The following is a 17,982-nucleotide window of genomic DNA, read 5'->3' on the forward strand; positions in this document are numbered from 1 at the left end:
ATTTTTTTTTAACCTCAGTACTATTTTCCTACAACCATTACTGATTCCCGAGGTATACAGATATCTTTCTTGTGTATACTCTATGACTAAGTAACCACTGTTTCCTGGGTAGAGAATTCCAATGTTTTGTTGTTCGGTCAATGGAGAAATACATTCTCATCTATATCTTAATTGGTCGGCAGTTTATTTTGAGACTGCCAACATTTCCTTTCTTTTTCAATCTTTTTATTGAGTTTCACATATAAAAAAAAACATAACATAATAATGAATAGGTTATAAGTGCAATAGACTTGAAATTGCATTAATAATAAGATAACAATATCCTATTAAATATCAACAAAAAAAAGTACATTAATCAATCAAGCCTATAATAATTATATATGAAAAAAAACAAAAATAATCGTCAAAAGAAAAAAAAAATTTGAAAATATACAGAAAAATATATATTGAGAAAAAAAAACACTAAACTAAACTAACATGGGCAATAATAACAGTTTATATGTATATGATAGTGTCAAAAACTCCGGAACTCCATACCAGAACAACAATAAGCAGAGAGAAGGTCTGGAAGAGGTCAAATTAATTCATATGAAAATGTCGAATGAACGGTCCCCAAGTTTCTTCAAATTTAATTGATGAGTCAAAAATAGTGCTTCTAATTTTTTCCAAGCTCAGATAAGAAATAGTTTGAGAAAACCACTGAAACGTGGTAGGAGGATTTATTTCTTTCCAATTTTGTAATATAGACCTTCTGGCCATTAATGTTACAAAAGCAATCATTCGTCTAATTGGAGGGGAAAACTGATTACCATCCTCATTTGGTATACCAAAAATTGCAGTAATAAAATGAGGTTGTAAATCGATATTCCAAATTGAGGAAATGGTAGCAAATGTGTCCTTCCAATAGTTATGTAAAGTGGGACATGACCAAAACATGTGGGTCAATGAAGCCACATCTGAATGACATCTGTCACATTGAGGGTTAATATGAGAATAGAATCGAGCAAGCTTATCTTTAGACATATGAGCTCTATGTACAATTTTAAATTGTATTAAAGCATGTTTAGCACATATAGAAGAAGAATTAACCATTTGTAAAATTTTTTCCCATTTTTCTGTTGATATATTGTATTGAAGTTCTTTTTCCCATTCTTGTTTAATTCTACCTGATATTTCTGGTTGTATCTTCATAATCATATTATAAATAAAAGCCACTAATCCCTTCTGACAAGGATTTAAGGTAAAAATCAAATCTGAGAAATCCATTGAAGTTGAATTGGGGAAAGATGGTAGAACTTTATGTAAAAAATTTCTGATTTGTAAATATCTAAAAAAAATTAGATTTAGGTAACTTAAATTTGTTGGAAAGTTGGTCGAAAGACATCAAACTACCTTCAAAAAAAAGATCACGAAAACATTTTATACCTTTCCTTTTCCATATGCTAAAAGCTTGATCTGTCAAAGAAGGTTTGGAAAAAAAATTAAGTAAAATAGGGCCATCAAGAACAAAGTTTTTCAGAGTAAAAAACTTACGAAATTGAAACCAAATTCGTAATGTATGTTTGACAACAGGATTAGATATCTGTTTATTGAATTTAACTAAATCAGCAGGAAGAGAAGAACCAAGAACGGAGAATAGAGAATATCCCTTTGCCTCATTGCATTCCAAATTTACCCACTGTGGACACAATGGTGAATCCAAATCTAATTTCCAATATATTAGGTTACGAATATTATTCGCCCAATAGTAAAATCTAAAGTTAGGTAGCCAACATTTCCACCGCTGGGGTTTTCACCGCTGCACAGGGGTTTTCACTGGCTTCTATTTCGGGAGCTACACTTCCTTTTGCATTTACTAAATTGAATAAACAAATGATGAATCCAGTGGTTAAACATACAATATGAATATGGTTTCAATTTCATAAATTTGTTGGATTGAATAAATTTATCCTGTCAAGTCCTATTATATCTAACTTTTTTTTCCAACCATCTAGAATTGATGAAGCAATTTTTTTAATGGAAAACAAAAGGAATAACATGCTTTCATGATTTATTCATGGTTGATTGTATTATGTCTTTTGAACAGTTGTCTAGTAAATATAATTTGCCTCGATCACATTTTTTCAGATATTAGAAACTTTCTGAATGTACTTTAACTACCTTTCCGATATCACATCAAATCGAAGTTACAGAAAAGATTTCAGGTTTAAACCCCTATCAGAAGAGTTTAACAGCAAATACTTATGATCTGATTATGAAAATACATCTAGGTACATCTGATAAAATTAAGAATGAATGGGAAAGAGAACTTCAAATATCCATATCTACAGAGAAATGGGAGAAAATTCTTAAACTAGTTAATAACTCTTAAGTGTGTTGCCAGACACACTTTGATACAATTTAAGGTGGTTCTGTTACGGATTCAAGCAATAATAAATATATGAGTTAGGCAGGGGTTTTTATAACAAATAACATGTTTATTAAACACTGAAAACAAACCCCCAAAAGTAAACAAACCACTCACATAACCGGAAATCAGCTGCTGTGCGGCAGCTTAAACAGTTCTTAAAGCAAAGAAGCAAAAACAGTTCTTCAAAGTAGTATTGCAAAAGTTCAAAATGCTCACAGTCCATTTAAGGGAGAGACTTTTTTAAGACAATTTAAATTCTCTTTCACGACGTGTTGCTTCGGTTCCCAAATCGAACTTTTCCCACGAAGAATTTACGTAGATGGACAAATGGAATGGCTTAAAGGCACTGACCTTTCCTTTACAGAACTGTTCCCAATCCTTTCTGCTATTATTCACAGGGATTAACACGAGAACAGTCAACGAATTCCTTCCGAATGAGGATCAAACAAGGTCGAACCAGTTTCACCGTTGAAATCAACTTCCCTCGATCTTTTAACTCCCGAACTCCGATCTTCACTCTCCACTGATTCTCAACCAGCAGTATTGTAAGGAAACTGCTGGCAATGACCTTTTAAACTTTAGGCATTAGATAAAACTTCATCTTTCAACTAAACTGCGTCATAACATTAAATCACGCAGTGGCATGAAGTCAACATGGCAAATCCAGCCACGAACTGCCCCTCCTCACAGGGAGGGGTCCTCCTTTTATACCCTGTAAAAAAAAACTGTCACATGACCTCTACTGGCAGGAAAATGACTTCACTCCACCATCACAAGACCATTACCTCAAGTCCAGTGTAGCTTCAACACCTGTCACGTGACAAGTACACCACTGTCACGTGTCACGGGTATGTAACAGTTCATAGGGCTCATATGTCCAAGGATAAGTTAGCTCGTTTTTACCCTCATATAAATCCTGTTAGTGATAGATGTAATTCTGAAGTAGCTTCCTTGACACATATGTTCCGGTCTTGCCCTCTGTTCAGCAAAAAATTATAATTTCAACTGATGAAACATGGCAACTGAATCTTGCCCCAGTATTATTTTCCTACAGCCATTACTGATTCCCGAGGTATACAGATATCTGTCTTGTGTATACCCTATGACTAAGTAACCACTGATTCCTGGGTAGAGAATTCCAATGTTTTGTTGTTCGGTAGATGGAGAAATACATTCTCATCTATGTCTTAATTGGTTGGCAGTTTATTTTGAGACTGCCAACATTTTCACCACTCTCATTTGCCTGTATCACGACATTTTATTTCTACGTCTTCTCTATTTAAGGTAAGGTCTGTCTAAATGCCTCTTAAATGCAGTAATTATGTTTGAGTCCACCAGGCAACACATTCTTGGCATCAAGCACTGTGTACTAATCTTACCCCTCAGACCCTTCTAAAACTCTGTTCTCCACTTTAAATGTATAGCCATTTGGTATTGATAACCCACCCTTGGGGGCAAAGAAGGTTTTGACTATTTATCATATGTGTGCCTCTCATAACCTTCTATCCTTCTATCAGATCACCCTTCGGCCTCTTTTGCTCCAGGGAAAACAATCTTTCCCCATTACTAACATCCGCCAACATTTTGCTTTTTCCACCCTACCCCTCCCACCCCCACCCCCACCCCATTGTCATTCCACCCTCTCCTCACATGGATCCACCCTTAGCTTGCCATTTGCCCTACTCCTCCCCCTCTCACGGTTGCTCTTTCAGTCCAAATTAAGAGTCTTAACCAAAAAAACGCCGACTGTCCATTTCCATTGACAGATGCTGCCTGACCCACTGAGTTCCACCAGCGGCTCTTTTTGTTTTACCATGAATACATTTCTGATTTTGTTTCAAGGTCCACAAGCTGCCACGCCAGATGATTAAAAATCCCAATGTAAATATGTGCATAATTGTTAGCCTGTAAATAATGTGTGGATCAATTTCTGCTCTGTTCTTGTTAGATTAACTACGCATATGATGTCCTAACACACCGTTTTCAGGCATGTTGGTGCAATTCCATGCATGCAAAGCCTCTCTGAACACCGCTCGCATTTTCTTCATTTTCCCATGCCTGACCTGTGGAAGATGCAGTCTATTCTTGCAGAAGCACGCATTCACACTTCTCGTGAGTGTAGCTTCAGGGGGTTTAAAGGGAACCTGCCTGAACAAGTGCCAGCCTGTGCAGCCCAGTGCTGTAAATCAGTTTCAAGAGGATATACTTTAAAAAGGAAAGGAAAAACAATCAGTTTCCCTCCGTCTCTGATCTCCCCATCACCTACCCTTCGATCTGCAAACCAAAATGCAAATTTAAACTATTTGCAGAATGAATGAAAGAAAAGACAACCTATGAAATGGAAATTGCACTTAATTGTTTTTGTTTAAAAATGTCTTAAAAGATACACCCTTCAGGGTGGATAAAACAGACATCCCTCCTCTCCCAGAAGTTCCGGGAATCTCTCTCATATTGATAGCAGCTCCCTGATGCTCGCAAATTATATACAATATCCCGGAAATCGATTTTTTTTGAGAGGGAGAGCGAGAGGGAGCATCCTGATTGGTCTCTCTTCGTGCTAAGTAGACCTATCAGTTTTCTCTGTGGGTGAGCTGTACAGTCGACCTCGAAATTAATGACAGTGTTGCTTGCTGCACTGTTTTCAGCAGTGTCTTTTCTATTGCCCGTGGTGGGTTAAAATGTAAAAGACATGTTGAGGTGAATTTAACAGGTGTCATTCACTCATTAGCATAGCTAACATTATTTAAACTAGCTGCTAAAGAGCTACTCTATTGATGTCCTATGTGATGAGCCCAAACTTCCTGTAGACTTGCTTAAAGTTGTGATAGAATAAAAAAACAATTCCATGATAATATAAATATATATTTTAATGTCACATTTTCTGCATATACCCAACTTGGTTTACAGATTAGACAAAAATCACTAAACAAAGTATTACATACACCCTTGGAGGTTGACCGGGGGTGGGGGAATAGATATGGAGTTGCTACTTCCCTGAAATGAGTTTTTGCAGGGTGGGACATCTGGATAAAAGGGGAGCCTCGACATATAGATTTCAAGAAGGGGCCTATTGAGAAACCATATAAAAGTTTTATATCTAATAGGCCATAAAAGGAAAACAGGAACCTGAATTGTTAACCCTTCTGTTGGCGTAGTGCTTATAAATCTACAACTTCTCTTAGGCCTATATTCTCTTTTAATAACATGGCAACCAGAAATGTGCAAAGTATTCAAAATGTAGATTAATAAATATTAGATCCAGGTTTAACATAACAGTTCTATTTTTCATTTTTGTCCAACATTCCCTCAATTTTTTTTCAGCTGTGCAGACTAACCATTTCTCTGAGCAGGAATTTTTTTTAAATATACACAGCCTGAAAACTGCAGCACCTTAAATATTTTTTGTAATATGCATACAATGAATATTTAGAATGAAAATTGAAAAATCACACATGCTTTTAATTTATTAATCAAAGAGTGTAATGAAATACGAAACAAAGAAAATCTTTCAGGTTTTGTAACCTATTTCTCGTCTGTCTTTATTATAAACCCATTGTCTGTAAACATTGTCCTGATGAATTTCACATCCAGATGAAAGATGTGTCTTAATCCTCATTAGATTATACAAATGTTCCCCTTCTAGTCTGTTCCTGGAAATACATTTCATTGAATTCAAAAGCCTGAATCAACATTTGCAGACAGCACTAGAAGCTTGAAACATTCCAACAGCGTCAACAAGAATTGACAGTTTTTTTTCCATTTCTTAGCATGTTGTTCAACATATCAATGATTGTCTTAATTGACCTATCTTAAATTTCTCAGAGATGGCAAATTTGAAATCGGTGTTGCTGCAATATTTTTGAGGAAATCCTTGTAGTTCATAATAGTAGCTGAATATTTTTTGTTGGCATTTAGCCAGCTGGTGATTTATTAACGGCTAGTGGCTTCCATTCTGTGTTTATTGTTACAATTTTTTTAACAGTGTTGCAACTTGGCACAGTAACAATGCAAGTACATTGAGGCTCTCAAGTGTTTCAAAGTAAAGCTTCTAGTATGCTTATCATTTAGAAAATTTATGGATTATATTCATAAAGACATTAATTACAAGGAACTTCATTATATAACAGATTTCAAAATTTTATTAGCACAATTTGAAAGTTCTATTAACATAAAATAATATAAAATTCCAGCTGCGCATCAGCAAAGGCTGTGTGCACTGGAGCATTTCTGGCACTGCGCGGCCGTGCACTTGCACAGCTTAGAGGGAACAGTATTTCTGTCCCTCCAAAAGTAAATGCAGTAAATGGTTAGCAATTTATAGTGGCCTCACAGCAGAGCTTTAGTAGTGTGTGCATTTATACTGCATACCCTTTGTTTCCCTGCCTTGCCACATCTGCATTATCCAGTAAAAATTGCTACCCTGAATTTATCTGCCCTGATTTTTTGAAAATTATTAATTCATTATGCAAATATTAAATATTTCCATAATTTATAATTTTATTGCAGTCATCTTCAGTAGGGTCTATTCCACTCCAGTTCCTCTTGGCATTATCGACTTACAAATTGTTCTTGATCGTGGAATCTAAATAACTTTTGTAAACTTTGACCAATGGTGATCCTAACACCAATCATTGTGTAACTTAACCATTCTCCTTCTTCTACTCCAAGCTGCAGAAATTTGGCTGCACTTTCTGACTTTACCCCAGACCAATTCACTACCCATTCTGATCCTGACTCTGCATTCTCTGACATTCGTTAATCTATCAATAGCAATGGCTATTTAAAGATCAGGATCTGCTATGTTAACGGTTGCCTCCTCAAAAGCAAACAAGAAGTTTGGATATTATTATACTTTTTGAGATAGTCTTCTGTCCTCTCCTTTCATTATTTCTCCCACTCCTGACCAAGCTGACTGGTCTACAGTTTCCAGAACATGTTCTCATCCCCATTTATATACAGTTCCTACAAAAAGTATTCACCCCCCCCCCCCCCGACACTGATTAACAGAAAAGATTCATGACAAAGTGTAAAAACATTTCCATAAATTGGTCTAAATTTATTACAATTATTAAACACAAAATAATTGATTACATAATTACTCACCCCCTTCAAGTCAGTATTTAGTAGATGCACCTTTGGTAGCAATTACAGCCTTGAGTCTGCATGGATAGATGTCTATCAGCTTTGCACATCTGAACACTGCAATTTTTCCCCCATTCTACTTTCCAAAACTGCTTGAGCTCTGTCAGATTTCATGGGGATTGTGAGTGAACAGCCCTTTGCAAGTCCAGCCACAAGCTCTCATTTAGATTGAGGTCTGGACTCTGACTTGGACACTCCCGGACTTCAACTCTGTTGTATTTGAGCCATTCCTGTGTAGCTTTAGCTTTATGCTTGGGGTCATTGTACTGTTGGAAAACAATTCTTCTCCCAACTTGCAGTTCTCTTGCGGACTGCATCAGGTTTTCCTCCAGGATTTCCCTGTATTTTGCTGCTTTCATTTTACCCTCTACCTTCACAAGCCTTTCAGGGCCTGCTGCAGTGAACCATCCCCACGGCATGATGCAGCCATCACCCTGCTTCACGGTAGGGATGGTGTATTTTTGATGATGCATGTTGTTCAGCTTACGCCAAAAATAGATTTTAGTCTGATGGCCAAAGTGCTCAATTTTGGGTTCATCAGACCATAGAACCTTCTTCCAGCTGACTTCAGGATCTCCCACATGATTTCTGGCAAACTCTAGCTGAGATTTCATGTGAGTTTTTTTTTCAACAGTGGCTTTCTCTTTGCTACTCTCCCATAAAGCTGTGACTGGTGAGGCACCCAGGTAGCAGTTGTCTGTTTAGTCTCTCCCATCTCAGCCACTGAAGCTTCTAACTCCTCCGTAGCTGTCATAGGTATCTTGATGGTTTCCCTCACTAGTCCCCTTCTTGCATGGTCACTCAATTTTCGAAGATGGCATGCTCTAGGCAGATTTACCGCTGTGCTGTGCTCTTTCCATTTCTTGATGATTGTCTTAATTGTACTCCAGGAGATATTCAGTAACTTGAAATTTTTCTTGTATCCATCTCTTGACTTGTGTTTCTCAATAATCTTTTTGCTGAGTTGCTTGGAGTGTTCTTTTGTCTTTTTGCCAGGATACTGACTCACCAGCAGCTGGACCTTCTAGATACAGGCATATTTTTACTACAATCAATTGAAACACCTTGACTGCACACATGAGATCTCCATTTAACTACTTATAACCATATAAACATATAACAATTACAGCATGGAAACAGGCCATCTTGGCCCTTCTAGTCCATGCTGAACGCTTACTCACACCTAGTCCCACCGACCTGCACTCAGCCCATAACACTCCATTCCTTTCCTGTCCATACACCTATCCAATTTTTTTTTAAATGACAATATTGAACCTGCCTCTACCACTTCTACCGGAAGCTCATTCCACACAGCTACCACTCTCTGAGTAAAGAAGTTCCCCCTCATGTTACCCCTAAACTTTTGCCCCTTAACTCTCAACTCATGTCCTCTTATTTGAATTTCCCCTACTCTCAATGGAAAAAGCCTATCCACGTCAACTCTATCTAAATCTCCCTCATAATTTTAAATACCTCTATCAAGTTCCCCCTCAACCTTCTACGCTCCAAAGAATAAAGACCTAACTTGTTCAATCTTTCTCTGTAACTTAGGTGCTGAAACCCAGGTAACATTCTAGTAAATCTCCTCTGTACTCTCTCTATTTTGTTGACATCTTTCCTATAATTCGGTGACCAGAACTATACACAATACTCCAAATTTGATCTCACCAATGCCTTGTACAATTTTAACATTACATCCCAACTCCTATACTCAATGCTCTGATTTATAAAGGCCAGCATATCAAAAACTTTCTTCACCACCCTATCCACATGAGATTCCACTTTCAGGGAACTATGCACCATTATTCCTAGATCACTCTGTTGTACTGCATTCCTCAATGCCCTAGCATTTACCATGTGTGTCCTATTTTGATTATTCCTACCAAAATGTAGCACCTCACACTTATCAGCATTAAACTCCATCTGCCATCTTTCAGCCCAATCTTCTAACTGGCCTAAATCTCTCTGCAAGCTTTGAAAACCTACTTCATTATCCACAACGCCACCTATCTTAGTATCATCTGCATACTTACTAATCCAATTTACCACCCCATCATCCAGATCATTAATGTATATAACAAACAACATTGGACCCCTTACAGATCCCTGAGGCACACCACTAGTCACCGGTCTCCAACCTGACAAACAGTTATCCACCACTATTCTCTGGCATCCCCCATCCAGCCACTGTTGAATCCATTTTACTACTTCAATATTAATACCTAACAATTGAACCTTCCTAACTAACCTTCCGTGTGGAACCTTGTCAAAGGCCTTACTGAAGTCCATATAGACAACATCCATTGCTTTACCCTCGTCAACTTTCCTAGTAACCTCTTCAAAAAATTCAATAAGATTTGTCAAACATGACCTTCCACGCACAAATCTATGTTGACTGCTCCTAATCAGACCCTGTCTATTCAGATAAATATATATACCATCTCTAAGAGTACTTTACATTAATTTACCCACCACTGACGTCAAACTTACAGGCTGATAATTGCTAGGTTTACTCTTAGAACCCTTTTTAAACAATGGAACCACATGAGCAGTACACCAATCCTCCGGCACCATCCCCATTTCTAATGACATTTGAAATATTTCTGTCAGAGCCCCTGCTATTTCTACACTAACTTCCCTCAAGGTCCTAAGGAATATCCTGTCAGGACCTGAAGACTTATCCACTTTTATATTCTTCAAAAGCGCCAGTACTGCCTCTTCTTTAATCATCATAGTTTCCATAACTACCCTACTTGTTTCCCTTACCTTACACAATTCAATATCCTTCTCCTTAGTGAATACCAAAGAAAAGAAATTGTTCAAAATCTCCCCCATCTCTTTTGGCTCCACACATAACTGTCCACTCTGATCCTCTAAGGGACCAATTTTATCCCTCACTACCCTTTTGCTGTTAATATAACTGTAGAAACCCTTTGGATTTATTTTCACTTTACCTGCCAAAGCAACCTCATATCTTTTAGCTTTTCCAATTTCTTTCTTAAGATGCTTTTTACATTCTTAATATTCCTTGAGCACCTCATTTACTCCATGCTGCCTATATTTATTGTAGACCTCTCTCTTTTTCTGAACCAAGTTTCCAATATCCCTTGAAAACCATGGCTCTCGCAAATTTTTAACCTTTCCTTTCAACCTAATAGGAATGTAAAGATTCTGCACCCTCAAAATTTCACCTTTAAATAATCTTCATTTCTGTATTACATCCTTCCCATAAAACAAATTCTCCCAATCCACTCCTTCTAATTCCTTCCACATCTCCTCAAAGTTAGCCTTTCTCCAATCAAAAATCTCAACCCTGGATCCAGTGCCTTCTAAAATGCATACGTCCCTTCTAAACCAATTGGCTGCATCAGTGATGATATGATGTGGATTATTAAAAGGGGTGAATACATATGCATTCAATTATTTTGTGTTTTATATTTGTAATTCATTTAGATTTTTCTTCACTTTGACACAACAGTTTTTTTTTTGTTAACCAGTGTCAAAAAAGCCAAGTTAAATCCACTGTGATTCAATGTTGTGAAACAATAAAAAATAAAAACCTCCCGGGGGGGGGGGGGTGCGTGAATTTTCTTTATAGGCACTGTAGGCTATGTATCAGCTAACCCACAGTCCTTCCCCTGACATCATATTCTCACAAATTACAAATATGAACAGTAACATTGTTTATGTCCAGATTATTTCAGAGGGCTTGAATGTAATTGATTTGGAGAGAGAAATAGCATTTCTTTTGAGTTTGTTTGGTTCTTTTAATGTATGCAATTTTCTGTTTTAAATATATTCATTTTGCTACTCATCATATATCACACAGCACTACCTCGCTGAGGAAAAACCCAAGTGAAACATTGCATTTCACCTGTTGTGAACTCCCTCTTACTTATTGTGCTCAGGGAGATGGTATACACCTCAAGCACCTGAAGGCACACACTCAACGATTCAGGAACAGTTTCTTCCCCTCTGCAATCAGACTTCTTCACCATATATACATACTACTTTCTGAAATTCACAGTTTTTATTATTATGTATTGCAATGTATTGCTGCAGCTAACAATAAAATTTCATAACATATGCCAGTGATGTTAAACCTGATTTTAATTTTCTTCCCCCAGTTGTCCTTTAATGACCCTAGTAATATTGCAATCATCCTTTAACTGCGTATGGATCCATAAAATATTTTGATTGATCATTTAGCTTCACACTTCCTCTATCTTTTAATCCCTAAGCCCCAAACATCTCCTCTCCCCACTCTCCATCCGGATTCAGGGTACTGACCCAAATTATGGTTGGATATGGTTGCCTCAGAACTGCTGACGTGCTTCAGCTTTTGGATTGTCCAAAGGATCACAAAATCATTGTATTCTGCCTGTTAAGAACAGTGCAATCAGTGTGCAGTAGAAAGACCAGGAGAAAAAGTGGAAATGGAATGGCTAGAAGTGAATCTTGTCTTTTGATTTCTTAATAAATTTTAATTTATGAAATTACATCTTAATATAATATGACTTACAAAAATGGGTGCACTGAATAAAAATATTTGAGTTTTGCAATACTGTATTACTGGGTATTGACATGTCAATTTTTGTTATCCAACATAATTGTACATCAACTAACTCTGAACTGTATCAATGAAATTTTTGGATACAAAGCCACTGGACCTATGGCCTGCTCCATACGGTATTTCCAGGGTTATGCGCAGATAATTAAACTGCAAGAAGTCAGGTTTTAAAGATGAAAATAAAGGAATAAGATGAGAGTACACAGTTTACTAACTTTTTTTCCCACTTTGCTTTACAGTATCTTCCTCACCTCTCCCAGCATTGTGACATAAAGAGATCTGCACCTAGTAACCAGATCAGTCAGCCAGGAAGCCAAAACCAGCAGAATGGCCAGGTTACCACACCAATTCCAGTGCCAGCAATTGTTAAAGTAAGCCCAAGTCACTTCCTTCAAGCCACAAAAGAGCTCTTAAACTGCAAAAGCAAGTGTTAAGCAAAATATGATCAGAAAAGTCAACTGAAGGAAGATGTTATATTAGTCCACAAAGAACAGTTATTTCCTCGCTAAAGCATCACAGGAATTATTTGAATGTGACGCTTTGCATGATAATGTAGAGATTTTTCTCCTTTCTTGTAAGCTAATGGTGTAATTCCTTTATTTTTTTCAGTCGGCTTGTGTTATCTTTAAAAATAAGTCAGAATTACATCAATGTCAGAAGAAGCTGTTTGCAGCTAGAGAGGAAAATAAGAAAAAATATGCACAAATGACCAAGATGATTGCAATGAGGATGGTGGAGGTGGGAATGAAAAACACAGGGATACATCATAGTAGATAACGTATTTGTAGCATCTGTTGAATGGGGCTCGCTTTAATTCAGCTTAGAATCAGCTCAATCTTTCAAGTCCAACTTGCACAACACAAAGTTAGCTTTGGTGTGAAAGTGAAACAGTCCCTTTAGAGCAGACCGCCATGTGAGCTATGTCATTTAATGCAAACAAAAACACATCAATTACAGTGCAAGTTACATTTCGGAATACCCATTGGTGGTGTCAAAAGCCAAATCACATGTTAAGCATTGACCATCCATCTCCAAACTTTGTTGCAAATGGACTTCAATTCTTGTGCTGGTCAATAATTTTAATAATAAGGAAGGAATGCCAAATGTTTTGCTACTTGACTGCAACTAACAAACAATGTGAAATGAGCTTAAGTATTCCCTTTCATCCCTTCCATTAAAATTAGACAAAGCCATCATCAGATGGGAAGAACCAGCGACACAAGAAGCCAAAGGACACAAAGCCAAAGGTGAAGAAACTGAAGTATCATCAGTACATTCCACCAGATCAGAAACCAGAGAAGTCCCTCCCTCCGATGGACTCGGCCTATGCCAAGCTGCTCCAACAGCAACAGCTCTTCCTTCAACTGCAGATACTAAGCCAGCAACAACATCACCAGCAACATCAATACAACTATCAAAACATTCTCTCTAGTCCTCTGAAGTGAGTAGACTAAACCTTTACCTAGATATTTGGAGCAATACTTCAGAGTCATACAATCATAAGAACAGGTCCTTCAGCCCATGGTTTCCATGGTGACTATCAAGCCCCACCTGTTTACCAACTCACCTGAGAAATTCAGTATTAATTTTCAAACATTAGGAAGGATGTAGAAAAGGGTGAAGTGTGTCTGTGTGAGCAATCAAGACCAAACTTCTCTCTCTCTCTGCTTTGTTCTTTAGTGCTGTGAAATATCAAAAGATAAATTCCAATTCAGACAAATTCCAATACAATAACTAAAGACGGCTGAGTACACTGTTTTCAATGGTTATCTTGCTAGTAATTGGTTATATCCTGCTGTATCTTCAAGAAAGATAGATGATGGAAGGGTTGGCAAGTTAATTGCTGAAAGGAGAGTGTGGATGATGTTTCCATTGCAACTGCTAGTCATGATTCAGCAATGTATACCATCCATTGTGAAAAATTACCAATGTCCAGATACATTGGATATTGGTAATATATCAATATTACCAATGCTATCAATATATCAATATTACCAAGGGCCTGCACTGTGCTGTAGTGTTCTATGGTTCTATTCATCCAGATGAAGTGAGTGCTTTCATATCTCTTTCCAGGCATTCTAGTGATCAGATCTCCAGAAGCACATGCAACTCAACTACTACAATGCCAGGCAGCGGCATATCTCCTGTGAAGTCCACAATGTCAGTTCAAGCCACCAGCTGCCCTTTGAAGCCAGGACCACTTCCGTCCAATCTGGATGACCTAAAGGTATATTCAAATCCACATTCCATGCTTAATTTAAAATGCCTTTATGCAAATATTTTTTTAATTGAATTGTATTTTAAGTGTGTGATGAAAACAATTCAGTACCTTTCAGCTAATAAAATGTGCTCATAACATCCAGAAACTCAACATGTTCTTGCTAAGTGTGGTTACAGAGGAAGTGTAGAAAGATTACTTTGGTTTTCTTATTGGGCAGCTGGATTGTGGGAAGAATTTAGTCCACTGTTAAGTCACCATAAAGAGCTTTGCACCAATTTCCCACTATACTTGCATCAGAAGATTGTAAGAACTCATTTAAATGTTAACATGTTAAAATGTGAGATGTCTTTTTTGCTGGTGAAGAATATTGGAAGTTTTATTTATTATGCAGCAATAATCTTTGCACAAAAAGGATTGATTACAGCTAATAATTTGGAAATTAAGACACATTCCCTTTTCCAGTATTTGATTCTCTTTCTCTGCATGTAGATATTTTTGAATTCCTTTTACATTAGTCACGGCAGTTCAGAGTACAAGTCTGATGTGGATAACATTGGTTGCAGGAAATGCATTGTGTATTACTCTGTGGCAAAGTTCCTTTTGAAATTTGTTTTAAGTATTGCAGTGGTGACAAATCTGATCATTTGATAAGACTCCAGGTGCCATCTCAATATAACTCTGTGCATGAAGAAACTTAACCTAAATGCTTTATTTGATCTGTCAGAGCTTCCCCTATTATTAACGTCCTTGTTGTCCTTGCTTTGTCCAGGTGTTTTCCTGTGTAACCTATGTATTTAAATGTCTTGTTATTTCCCGTGGTTAATCGAGGCAGGATCCACTTGTGATTCACACAGATATGCATTTATATTCGTAGATGTGGACACAAATAGGCAGGTGGAATACGAGAGCAGTCTTTCTTTACTTCAACGAGCTTTGTACCAGCAGACAGTTCTTACGGGTTGGTGCCTGAAAGTCACTGTTGTAAACCAGAGTACAAGAAGTTTTGGCTAAAGTGAGACTGCACTCTGTTTCACTAGATGTCACAGGGAAAACACGTGAAATGTGATTATCCCATATGTTAAAATGTAGAACTAGTTATATAATTTCACCAACTATGTAACTGAAAAACTAAGCAGGCATTTCAACACGGGTGCTGCCTGTTGATGGTAGAAGGGAGTGAGAACAGGAATAGAATGATCTTATAGCATTTGATTACTATAAGCTTGAGTTCTAACGTAGGATCGTTGACTGTTCATTCCCCTCCGTAGATGCTGCCTGACCTGCGGAGTTCGTTCAGCATTTTGTGTGTGTGTGGTGCAGAGCATTGTCAATTACGTTTATGTCTGTAGCTGACTGGCAGGCTAGGCATTGCTGCTCATGTTAATTCTGGTCACACTGAGCACAGCGTCGTAGGCTCTCTCAGTAGGGGGCAGGGATAACACTTGTGTTGGCCCTCCCTGCACACAAAACAACGACTGAGGCAGCCATGTCCAAGTCTTTCACCTGGGGTAGTGAGTATATGTTTCTTAATTATGACTTGCAAGTAAATAACTGATTATAACTTCATGGACTCAACTCTCAATTTAACATGTTGTATCTTTTTAACCGTTCCTTTAACTTGCGACACTTAACTGAGAGGAAAACTGAAGTGAACTGATTAGGCAGTTCTGTATATGTCTTGAAGGAGCTCCCTCTGCAAATACACCCATTTCCAATCTCAGTAATACTTTGGATATGATACCAGATTGCAACCGTGATAGTCCACTATAGGATGGTTTGGAGACACAGGAGACTCTGTAGATGGTGGAAATTCAGAACAACACACGCAAAATGTTGGAGGAACTCAGCAGATCAGGCAGCACTGATGGAATTGAATGAGCAGTTAACATTTTGGGCCAAGACCCTTCACTCCTGATCAGTACTGACTTACTGTCCACTCTTGGGGTCAACCCTAGGCCACATTTCAAGTTTTCCTCCAATTAATTTAACTGGACACATGTAAACATTAAGGAACCAAAGTATGTGTATCTGTGCTGATGACTTCTGTCAAGTAACTCCCTGCCACGTATTGTTGAAATAGAGCAGAGATTCCCAAAACCTTCTGTATGCCGTGGACCAACACCATTAACCAAAGGGTCCATGGACCCCAGGTCGGGGACCCTTCCACTAGAGCATAGTTGCAGTTTACACAGCTGCATCCTACTATTTCATTACATTAGAAGTAATCTATGAGCTAATACTTCCTTGAGAAGCTTAAGTAAGCAATTAATTAACACTTCTATATGTGTATTAATTAGAAATTAATTTTGGAAGTGCATAAGGCACAGAAATGTGTACTTGGAGAGTATTGAGGAGAGGACCTTGGACGTACCCGTGACTATTATCCTCTGTGGGAATTTAGCGCCCCTATCTTTTGCGAGTAATGCGTCGGTGTAATCTTGTATTTATTTTGACCTTGCAGGTCTCAGAATTGAGGCAGCAGCTGAGAATAAGAGGCCTTCCCGTGTCTGGTACAAAAACGGCCCTCATGAAGAGGCTGAAACCTTTCCAGGACTCCAGTGGAAACAGTCTGCCGGTCAACAGCACCAGCAACACCTCGTCCAGCTCAGTCAACGAGATGACGACTGCGTCGTTCCCGATAACCTCTGTGACCTCCCTGTCGAGCTTTCAGACTCAAACTGCCAACACCGTGCTGCCGAATGGCTTCTATCAGTTTGGCAGCACCAGCTCAACCCCTCCCATTTCCCCGGCGTCGTCCGATCTCTCCGTAACTGGGTCCGATTTGAGCGGGTTGCCCGACAGCTTCAGCGACGTGCCCGTGCCATCCCCACAGCTCGGACTGCAGCCATCACCGCTTCAGCTGAGCACTGAGGACAGCCTGATGAGCAGCGTGAACGGGGGCAGCATTCAAGCGGACATGGAAGGTTTCGACACCCAGAAGGACAAAATGCTGATGGAGAAGCAGAAGGTTATCGATGAGCTGACCTGGAAACTGCACATGGAGCAGAAGCAGGTGGAAGAACTGAAGATCCAGCTTCAGAAGCAGAAGAGGAACAATCAACATGAGCAGCAGTCTTCCTCTCAGCCACTCTACAGTGTGTCCGTAAAGCAGGAAAACCTGATGTCCAGTTGCCCGTTTGCCGGGCAACAGATACCCGACAGGAGTATGACTCCAATGATCTCCTCCACGTCCAGCAACAGTTCCACAGAAAGCTTGAATACCTGTGGCACACCGCAGAAATCTGGTGTGGTGAACAGTCAGATGTGTGCGGAGACCACAGAGCACAGCACAGTGAGGTCGCCCCCATTCCTGAGTCCGCAGTGCTCACCGCAGCATTCTCCACTTGCAGCGCTGACTGGCAGCCCTCAGCAGGCCAGCCTTCCCCCATCTCCGAGTAACCACTTCCTCCTGCCCGTGTCACCGGCCCCCCCGACTGGAGATGGCCGTAGTGGTTCACCCCATCAGCTTCAGTCCATTCCACCTTGCAGTGCTCAGCTCAAGATGCAGGTAAAGCTCAAACCTATTTTGAAATGCACTCGTTCAATGTTGTGTAGTCCTTTGCTTTTTCTACCACCATTGGTTACGGCAGGAAAATGTCTGTGGGAGCAGCTATGGGTCACGTTAGCCAAGATCACAGA

The 17,982-nt window shown here is 38.8% G+C and overlaps 1 protein-coding gene across 10 annotated transcripts in view; it reads left to right on the forward strand.

Annotated features, from left to right (window-relative positions):
* myocd (myocardin) overlaps nt 1-17,982 on the forward strand; it is a 647,048-nt gene that overhangs the window by 616,312 nt on the left and 12,754 nt on the right. For all 10 annotated transcript variants that reach the window (XM_059948795.1, XM_059948785.1, XM_059948789.1 and 7 more), the window contains 4 exons: nt 12,362-12,493; nt 13,307-13,563; nt 14,196-14,349; nt 16,805-17,851. In XM_059948795.1, the coding sequence (XP_059804778.1) occupies nt 12,362-12,493; nt 13,307-13,563; nt 14,196-14,349; nt 16,805-17,851 (1,590 nt within the window). The remainder of the gene's footprint in view (nt 1-12,361; nt 12,494-13,306; nt 13,564-14,195; nt 14,350-16,804; nt 17,852-17,982) is intronic.

The sequence above is a fragment of the Hypanus sabinus genome, chromosome 23 (assembly GCF_030144855.1).
Source record: "Hypanus sabinus isolate sHypSab1 chromosome 23, sHypSab1.hap1, whole genome shotgun sequence".
In the NCBI taxonomy this organism is placed as follows: Eukaryota; Metazoa; Chordata; class Chondrichthyes; order Myliobatiformes; family Dasyatidae; genus Hypanus; species Hypanus sabinus.